Genomic DNA, 9,949 nt, shown 5'->3' with positions numbered 1-9,949 from the left:
GAATTATGAAGCAATGAAGACTGCTTGGGGTCTTCATCTAGCCTGACATCTAGGGCCTAGGTGTCAGGATGCCAAAGAAAATTTATCAGAGATTAAGGTGTCTCTCATGGAAATTATGAAGTAGGTTAAGACAGATGTTGAGAGGAGGAAGTCATCATTCATAGTACAGCTAGAAAGATTAGAAAAGAGACTGTTAGATACAGCCAAGAGTTATCTCTGGTAAATATAACGAGAGCAGTTTCCACGCACTGATGAGACAATTAGGAGGGTGGCTACAGGGAATGAAGAGGGAGTTTCCAGGGCAGCAGTGAAAACATGAGCTCTGGACCTTGTTTAGTCTTGGATGTTTCACCATCCTCTCACAAAAGTAAACACTCTGGTACCCAGTAAATACCTGATGAATGAATCTTTGGGAAAGAAAATCATTGAATGCATAAATTCCTTTATTGAAAATATTGGGATAGCACTGCATTACATATAGTCAATATCCATAAATGAAGGGTCACACATTTCTGAATGGACAATACTGTTTTACATAGAGAACACAGCACGTGGATATGCTCTCACAATTATAGTATCATGGACTAAACTAGGTCAGAGTGAAGTATATGCAAAATGACCATTTTGTTTTTTTCCATTTTATTTATTAATAGCATATGGTTGCAGATGGTGCAAATGGCAAACGTGATATCATGAGACATTCCTGATATCTCTCACCAACATATTATTTAGCGAGCAGGCTAAGGTGAAACTGCCAGTATGCTGTTAGTCAAGAGTTCTCAGTAGGAGAGCTTGAGTGAAATGTACGCCCAGGCTACAGATTTAAAATTTTCTAGCATTCATTTACATTTGCATGGAATGTAAGGAGTATAATAATTGTTGATCTGACAGGGGGCCACTGGACAATTTGTTCTCTTTTACAAATTGTCTAAAATAGGAGAATAATGTAAAGGAAATATTCTAAGAATTGTTTTTTTAAATGCGGATATGCAAATAGTACTTGTTATAAATTTTTTCCTTTCAAAAATTACTGGGGAAATAATTTATGACAGACCATTTTTCAGCTTTGGCTATTATTAGAATTTTTTTCCTACTAGCAAGCAGTCTTCGGCTTTCATAAAAGTCTGGTAATCAATAATATTGGTTAAGTCTTTATTATTATTATTGTTACTATTTTTGAGACAGAGTCTTGCTGTCACCCAGGATAGAGTGCAGTGGCACGATCTTGGCTCACTACAACCTCCACCTCCCGGATTCAAGCAATTCTCCTGCCTCAGCCTCCCAAGTAGCTGGGATTACAGGCACCCGTCACACACCCGGCTAATTTTTGTACTCTTAGTAGAGAAGGGGTTTCACCATGTTGGCCAGACTGGTCTCAAACTTGTGACCTTGAGTGATCCACGTGCCTTGGCCTAATACGGTGCTGAGATTACAGGCAAAAGCCACCGTGCCTGGCCCTTTATTTTATGTAATAGATGTTTTATGATGTGAAAATAAGTTGATATCTTAAAAATAGGTTTTCCTTTCTATTCCAATTTTGATATGAATGCATTTCTTTGTATTTTTTTTCTCAAATAAATGAGTCTACAAACCAAGACAATTGGTCCAATTTGACATTTTCATTTGATTTTAAAATGCAGAAAGTAATATACTGAGTCTCTTTTAAGACAGAGGCCTGCTCGTTAATGTAAAAGCTTGGAATAGTTATACAAAGAACATTCCGAAAATAAAATTTTTGTTATTAACACACATGATTTTATAAGAAGCAAAACATTTTTTTTTTCAAAAGCAGGATTTGTTCTAAGTCTACATTCACAAAGGTGTTCATTTCTATAAATATCAACTTAAGACTGTGAGAAATGATGTATTCCTTTTCACACGAATATGTTCAAGGTAAGTAACTAAAAATGTACCCTTTTATTGACTAAATGGAAAGCTGGCCTATAATAGTCAAATTGATGAATATTCATAATGAGTTTTTATAAATTTAGAATTATACACTCATATATATGTATATGTACATATACATACACACACACATATATCTTTATATATCCACATACAGATACATAGATATATGCTGCTTAAGACCTATCACCCTAAACAATCAGGGCAAAAAAAAATTCAATATAAAACTATATAAATCAAACAGATTTGTTCCCAAAACATAGCACAAAATGTATACATTTAATATTTCAAGATTTGACACATTAAAAGAAAAAAAAAACTGCTGACACATTTCAGACAATACACTACAAATAATAAATAAAAGTTTTTTTTTTTTAAAAAAAAAACCTCATATATTCCCTTTAAGTGCTGTGCACTTACAATTTTCTAAATGAGACTAACTTTTCCATGGCAAATAATAGCTGTACATTTTGGTAATGAAAATTATGCTGATAAATACACAAGGCATGTATATATCCACAGTATCTTTTTTTTCACAGTTACCAAAAATAAAAATTGCATTCAACTCATATATCCATAAACACTCTGATTCCTCACTGTATGGATTTGAAGGAAGTGGACGTACAAAGTCTTTTCAACAACCTGGATTTTAAGTTTCTTTCTTCAATGTCTGCCCTCCATGTGGACCTTCCAGAATCTTTCTGCAATGTGATCATGCTCTGAGATGATGGCAAAGGGAAGCATTGGGGTGGGATGAGGCAGCCTGGGCTGGGGCTTCTTTTTCCAGCCAGCTTTAGGAGGGCTGGTCAAACCCAGTCTTTTAAATGTTATATTTTAAGGCAGTCTGAATTTCACTCAAATGCCCACACCTCCAGATCCTGAACTATGAAGTCTTCCTTTTTGGAAAGAATATCATTATTGAAAGTGCTGCAAGAGTTGCTTCGTCCATGGTATAAATCAGCATCTAGCCATAAACCAAATCGTCCCCTGAAAAGGTTAAAAAAAAAAAAATGGTGAAAACACTGCTATCTTACATGGCACATGGCACACTGTTCTCTCTTGCCCCCATCTTCATTCCTTTATACTACTGACAGGCAAAATCCCTAACTGCTTATAAAACCAGGATACATTTCCTTTATTTCATTTAAATGACTAGCCTTCCTAAAAGACAAGTGGTAACAGTCCCTCATTTAGATACATAAATATTCTATCTTTGATTCTTTGTGTCACGTGTTAGGCCACTGTCCTAATTCCTCTAAGCACATGGACTAGCTAAAATAACCTGACACCGAAGTTTTAACTACGTGGGTCAAAACAGACCCATTCAGGTCAGGTGGTAAAATAACAACAAGAAAACAAAAACAACAAAAACCTTACCCTCCACCACCAAGTTCTAAAGAACTTATGTCTCCATTGATAAAATACGAATTTTCTCCACTCCACTTAAAGACCTTGGGGAAGAAACACAAAAAAGAAAACATACATTTTAATCTGGAGAATCAGCAATGAGGAAATATGAAATAGTATCTATGTGTAAAAGGGAACCACCTCACCCCATTGACTGAGGAAGTTTCTGACTGCCACACTTGGCCCACACCAGGATGAGACCTCCCAAGGGGTTATGAAGGAAGGAAGACCTTTCAGACACATGGTGTCTCTGACCTGTGACTCTCTGGATCCCAGCCTGAGCAGCCCAGAAGGCCAGGACCCCAAGCAGTTTGTGAGCTACAGTCATAAAGGGTTGACCCAGCTTGGAGTCAGTTCAGGAGAAGTTACAGAACAGCTAACTGCCCCAATGCCTATCCCCTTCCCCAACTGCGGACACTGTGACATATGGGAGTTGGATATTTCTCCTATCTAAGTACCTTGAAATGTGGGCTGAATGTGTATAGAAAAGTTTCGCCTGTGCCATAATAGTGGTCACTGAACTTGAAAGGATGAGTTGCATATGCTCCAAAAATCTGTCAAAAGAAAACAGAAATGTTACCTACATTCAAACCTAAATCCCCAAAGCAAGGCTTTCTGGAATATTTTTGATACATCATGTTCTGAGATCTATTTCAGCAAAGATGATTACTAAACTGGCATTCAAACTTAAAAAGACCACCAATAAAAGAATAAACAAATATACCCAGCTCTAACTGGAACCCAAGTAGCCAGCATTCCTGATGCATGCAAAATTCATCTGACAAAGCTCAGACAACTTGTTTGCCAAAGGCTAATAATTTGTTCCAATTTTAAAAGATTTCCAAAGTTCACTATGGAGACAAATTTCTGTTATTGAATATGCATAACATAATAGAAACATTAAGCAACAACAAGATACATCTTGCACACAGAAATGAATGCTTGGGAAAACATAGTCACATCTCTTCTGTATTTTATAAGTGGAGTCATGGCTGGGCATTTCCCCAGAGAAAATGAACTTTCCTTTCTTTTGATTTGTAACAATGAGTTATTAATATGCTTATTCAATTAAAATTATATCCTTAAAAATGACTGATTTACTATAGTTTAGTTCAAAGTGACTTTTAAGAAACAAATAACTCTGTAATATCATGGCCTTGAAAGGTAACTTAGATGTGTTTAAATCAATGGTTCTTGTACTTTTTCTTGTCGGGGTTGAAAGGGGAGCCAGGCTACATGAGGAGCACTGTTTTCAGAATGTGTCCGCCCACAGCCTCAGCATCTCATCCTTCTGTTCATATCCTGAGCAGCTCTTGCAGGGGTGAGCATATGTATTTTGAAAATGTCCCTAGGTGATTCAGACATTCTTCCTATTTCAAATCCCATTTGAAAAACATTGCTTTAAATGTAGGTTATCTGGAAAATGTCATAGCATTTTTCAAAAATTATTTCAATTAGATCACAATCTCTGCTGTCTTTTTTACCACTTACACTCAGTTCCTGGCTACTTGTAACACCTAAGTTTTAGGTAGAAGGCTAGAAACTCTTTCTAACCAGTATTTTTCATACTTCCTGCTACCAAACCTTTCCCTAGAGCTGCCAAGAACAAAGAAATATAGCACAGTAACAAAACATAAAAAAATACTTTGCCCTACTTCTGGTGATCGTCCAGAAAAAGAACTAAAATACAATCAAAATAGGCATCTATTTTTTAAAGCATGGCATTAAAATATGACAAAAATGGCAGTGGCCATACATGGAAGAAAATGAGTCCCTCTCTGATCAGTCAACAAGAAAAGTTATCTTTATTTTCACACCCTTCATAGAATTTTAAATAATTATTTTCTTTCTTAGCTAAAATTCTCCACCCTCCCGCTTTTTTTATTTTTTATTTTTTTTATTTTTTATTTTGAGACGGAGTCTCGCTCTGTCGCCCAGGCTGGAGTGCAATGGTGTGATCTCGGCCCCTCTGCAATCTCTGCTTCTCAGGTTCAAGTGATTCCCCTGCCTCAGCCTCCTGAGTAGCTGGGATTACAGGCACACACCACCAAGTCTGGCTAATTTTTGTATTTTTAGTAGAGACGGGGTTTCACCATGTTGGTCAGGCTGGTCTTGAACTCTTGGCCTCGGGTGATCCACCTGCCTCGGCCTCCCAAAGTGCTGGGATTACAGGTGTGAGCCACCACACCTGGCCTTATAGCTAAAATTTTCTTAGCAATTCTGGAAATGCATTTAAAGACTAAGGGCTGGATGATATTAGGGAATTACAGTTAATTTTGTTAGATCTATTGCATTGTGATTATGAGAAAATGTCTTTTTTTCTATTAATGTATTTAAAAAGAAATTATATAAAACAACTTTTATATAATAGTGTTGTTCAGCCTATACCATATAAAAATGTAATACATTTAGCAATAGCAGAACAAAGGAATCCAAGGGAATAGATGAAGAGTAACCCAGAAATGATAAAAGGAAAGTCATATAACAAAACATATAAACGTACATTTGCTCTCCTTTCTTCTCTCAACTTCCTTAGCAGACATAAAATTATGTAACATAGTAATCATAACAATCTATTGCTATATTTGTAATATATACAGATGCATAACATTAGTACCACAAAAAGTTAAAAGATGTAGTAGAGCAAAATAGGAGCAATATTCCTATACCTCACTAGAAGTTAGTAATTAGTCTCTATTAACTGCCTGATGATTGTTCTATCATTTTCAACAATGCCTGGTGGTATAAATTATTCTGCAGTCTGATCCAATTAAATGTAGGTTCCTTTGCATGGACAGTTTCTTTGGCCAGACTATGAAGTTTACCCTGAATCCAGAAAGGCTCTCCTTAGCTATCTCTTTTCTTGGATCTCTCTGGTAAAGTAGATGGTCTACAGTTTAATTTTTTGCTTTCCTGGCTACAACCGTCTTCTTAACACCAAAATTCTCATTGTTTTCTAGAGTGCCCTTTGGGTTGAACTTCCCCATGTGTGTCTAAACAAAGTCAGTTCCTTTGGGTAGAGCTTTAGAACTCTATGCCCTGTGGCCTGCCTCTTCCCCTGGGAAAAAAATCTCTAACCCACTGCTCTGAAGCTAGGGACTAGACAGTGACAGTAGCCTCTGGTCTTGGCTTGCCTCATCTGGTGCAAAACTTCTGCCCTGTGAGCTGAAACGAGAGTAGTAGAGACTCCGGTATTCTCAGCCTGCCATGCCTACGGTAGAGCATGGCTCTGTGAGTGGAGGGTGGGTAGAAGAAAGCCCCCTACCTCTAGGCCACACTTGCTTGGATTTTAGCTTTAGAAACACAGACCTTGGGTGGGAGATAAGAAATGCAGAGGACCCACAGCGAGAGAGGTACACCATAACCCTTGACTGGCAGCTGTGGGAAGAGAGTGCCCCATCTTCTTGGCCACACATGCCCAGAGTGGAACCACTGTCAGTCTCAGCGGGGGGTTAGGGAAGGGAGAGGGTTGTGCCTCAAGTGCCACAGAATCCCACTGTTATAACTAAGATTAATTCGATTTTCTTGAATAAATATTCCCTCATTTGCTTAGAATAATTTCTAGAGACTTTAAGTGATTGCTGTTTTTGTTATTTCTACAAGCTAAGGTTCTTTCACTTTTATGTTAGAATTTCATATAATTCATTTTCAGACACATTTGCAGGTGTTGTTCTATCATATTCTCAAACACAGCAAAGCCACAGTTTCCCCTTCAGGGTAGATAGGGTGCAGGAAGTAAAGTTAGTGTCTGGTTGTCCTCAAATCACACAAGTGCCTCCAGGGTACATGACTCAGCAAGACTCCACCCAGTGACAAGACTGTAACCTTCAGTTGTAGGCCTCCTTTACAAACCTCACAGGAAGCTTGGTAAAACTGTGCTTCATCAATACCTGTTCTGTGTGAACCATCGCATTCCTCAACAAGTGTGATAATTTGGTAAATAAACAGGACAAATAATCTATACTTAGGTGAGAGTCTGTATGTGTGCTCTAAGATAATATAGCCATACTTCATCCAAAACATAACGTCCAATTCTCAAACATTTCACTAAATTCCTAAGTCCCTTTTAAACCAAATGTTATCATTATTTTAATTTGTTTATCTTGACTCTACCCACCTTTCAGCTTGGATCATTATTAAGCAAAATGTCAGCAATCAGGAAATAACGATAGTAACAATGATAGCTAAATTAATTCCCACAACTCTTAAGCTACAATAATATTACAATAAAGTCACAAAGATCACTGTTAAGAAAGATAGTGTCTTTGGTTACCCCCATCTGTTCCCTAATTTTTCCCAAGACAAATCATGACAGCAAAGTTCTATTTCCCATAAAATGATCCCATGTATATGGCTCATTACAACGTGGATATGTCTCAGTATAAAAATGTTGTGCTTCACAGTAAGCTCCCCAATGCTTAATAGTGCCTAGCACCTAGCAGGCACTAACTAGATATTTGCTGAATGGATGAATAAATGAATGAATGAATAAATGTTGAGTAAAATCTGCTTCAATGCCAGAAAATGTGGTCAATGCCACATCTTAAAATCTTAAGTCAAACTGAAATGAGCAATGAGCAGATGTGAATGATGCCTTCCTTTCGTGATGGAAGACACTGGGAAGTGACTGAAAAAAATCTGGACAGATTCCACGCACATTCTGAGCTGACTTGCAGGAAGAGGTAACAGTGCAGGGACACAGGGGTAATAACTAGTTTTCACTAGTTCCTCCAAGAAAGACCAACTGTAACACAGGCAAAAGTACAATCAAGAATGGTACAGTGCATTTTCTGTGGTTTCTTTTTTTTTTTTTTTTTGGGAGACGGAGTCTTGCTCTGTCGCCCGGGCTGGAGTGCAGTGGCCGGATCTCAGCTCACTGCAAGCTCCGCCTCCCGGGTTTACGCCATTCTCCTGCCTCAGCCTCCCGAGTAGCTGGGACTACAGGCGCCCGCCACCTCGCCCGGCTAGTTTTTTGTATTTTTTTAGTAGAGACGGGGTTTCACCGTGTTAGCCAGGATGGTCTCGATCTCCTGACCTCGTGATCCGCCCGTCTCGGCCTCCCAAAGTGCTGGGATTACAGGCTTGAGCCACCGCGTGTGGTTTCTTAATAATTGGGCCCCTCAGGCACAACACACTATGGCCTTGACTGGCTGTCCATCATATCCAAAATGCAGGCAAGGTTTGTGGGCACTACTTTGGCTACCTGGGAAAGGAGCTGGTATGGCACTGGAACTTATTTCTGCAATTATTTCCAAATCCAGATCTCACTCTACCCCAACTTTCCAGATTTTAGGCTGTAGGATATCATAAAGCTCCTTAGAATGTGACTGTATTTGGAAGTATGATCCATTTCATTTTAGAGATGATTCTGAAATATGTAAGGGTGGAAGGCCATAATGATTGGGATTTACTTCAAAATATTTCAGCAGAGAAAAAACAAGGATAAAAAAAGACAGAGAAGGCAAAATCCTGTTAACTGTGGAATGTGGGTGATGGAAGTATATGGTACTAGTCTCTCTACTGTTGGGAATTTTCTCTACTAAAAATACAAAAACTAGCCGGGCGAGGTGGCGGGCGCCTGTAGTCCCAGCTACTCGGGAGGCTGAGGCCGGAGAATGGCGGAAACCCAGGAGGCGGAGCTTGCAGTGAGCTGAGATCCGGCCACTGCACTCCAGCCCGGGCGACAGAGCGAGACTCCGCCTCAAAAAAGAAAAAAAAAAAGAAAAAGAAAAATTATCATTAAAAAATATTCTTTACGAGAGGGACAGGCCTCACCTGATTATCCATATCTTTGATGACCAATAGGACAGGACTGTCTAGTGATGCCGATTTCCGGTAGAGCGTCTTCAAGCTGGTCCCGTGCTCTAACGTGCTATAGGCCAGTCTCCATGGATACCCTTGCACCCTTGCAGGAAGGCGTCGGGCCAGCTACAAAGCCAAAGGAAGACATGTAAACAGAAGGTTCACACACAACTTGCTCATGAACATGTGGCACAAAACAAATGCCTGTTGTTCAAATTCAGTGTCATACACTTACATAGTGCCCCTCCTTACTCTGGCAAATATTTGCTATTCTAAATCAAGAAAATGATTGTTGGACAGTGTTTACCTTGGCAAGGATACTGCCCAGGAGGTGTTTTCCCATTCAGGGACATGACTATGGAGTCCCTATCCTACTATATATTTGAAGATGCAGAATAAGCGGGATCAAGAGGTATAAACTAGACACACGCCGTTCCTTTCCACTTCAACCTGGCTTTTACGAAACAGTTCATATTTTCCCAAGTTTTCTTTCTAAACACTCAGAGGCTCAGAACTGCTACTGACAACTGCAGCTTTGTACAGAAGTGAGGGCAAACAAACAGGGACGTTTAGTGTTAGAAGTCAGGTGTCATCTGTTCTTATTGCACCTATATCTTTCACCTGCATCAATATTTAAACTTGGCCATAAATAACCAATAATGTATATCTCTTCAAGAATATTACCAAAGGAGGCCATGAAGTGCTGAGTCTTCAGAGTGCTTAAAATCAGTTCCAGGGTCAGTGTGAATCCCCCACCTCTATAATTACTGGGTCAAGCTTCTTGGCTTTCTTGGGTCTTTCGTGGTTCCTCGGTAAACTTGGGAGCTGAACT

At 39.0% G+C, this 9,949-nt stretch overlaps 1 protein-coding gene across 6 annotated transcripts in view; it reads right to left on the bottom strand.

Moving 5' to 3' along the window:
- Positions 1-422: 422 nt before the first annotated feature.
- The window catches only part of NCOA7 (nuclear receptor coactivator 7), a 151,966-nt gene continuing 142,439 nt past the window's right edge, over positions 423-9,949 (bottom strand). For 3 of the 6 annotated variants that reach the window (XM_017863014.1, XM_017863013.1, XM_017863018.1), the window contains 4 exons: positions 9,091-9,243; positions 3,774-3,869; positions 3,286-3,359; positions 423-2,895 (listed from right to left, as the gene is read on the bottom strand). In XM_017863014.1, the coding sequence (XP_017718503.1) occupies positions 2,760-2,895; positions 3,286-3,359; positions 3,774-3,869; positions 9,091-9,243 (459 nt within the window). In that variant the 3' untranslated portion in view covers positions 423-2,759. The remainder of the gene's footprint in view (positions 2,896-3,285; positions 3,360-3,773; positions 3,870-9,090; positions 9,244-9,949) is intronic. The other 3 variants (XM_017863015.1, XM_017863016.1, XM_017863019.1) reach the window with 1 other exon arrangement.

Source organism: Rhinopithecus bieti, unplaced genomic scaffold (assembly GCF_001698545.2).
Source record: "Rhinopithecus bieti isolate Rb0 unplaced genomic scaffold, ASM169854v2 scaffold_65372, whole genome shotgun sequence".
In the NCBI taxonomy this organism is placed as follows: Eukaryota; Metazoa; Chordata; class Mammalia; order Primates; family Cercopithecidae; genus Rhinopithecus; species Rhinopithecus bieti.
This window is presented reverse-complemented; position numbering and strand designations above follow the sequence as displayed.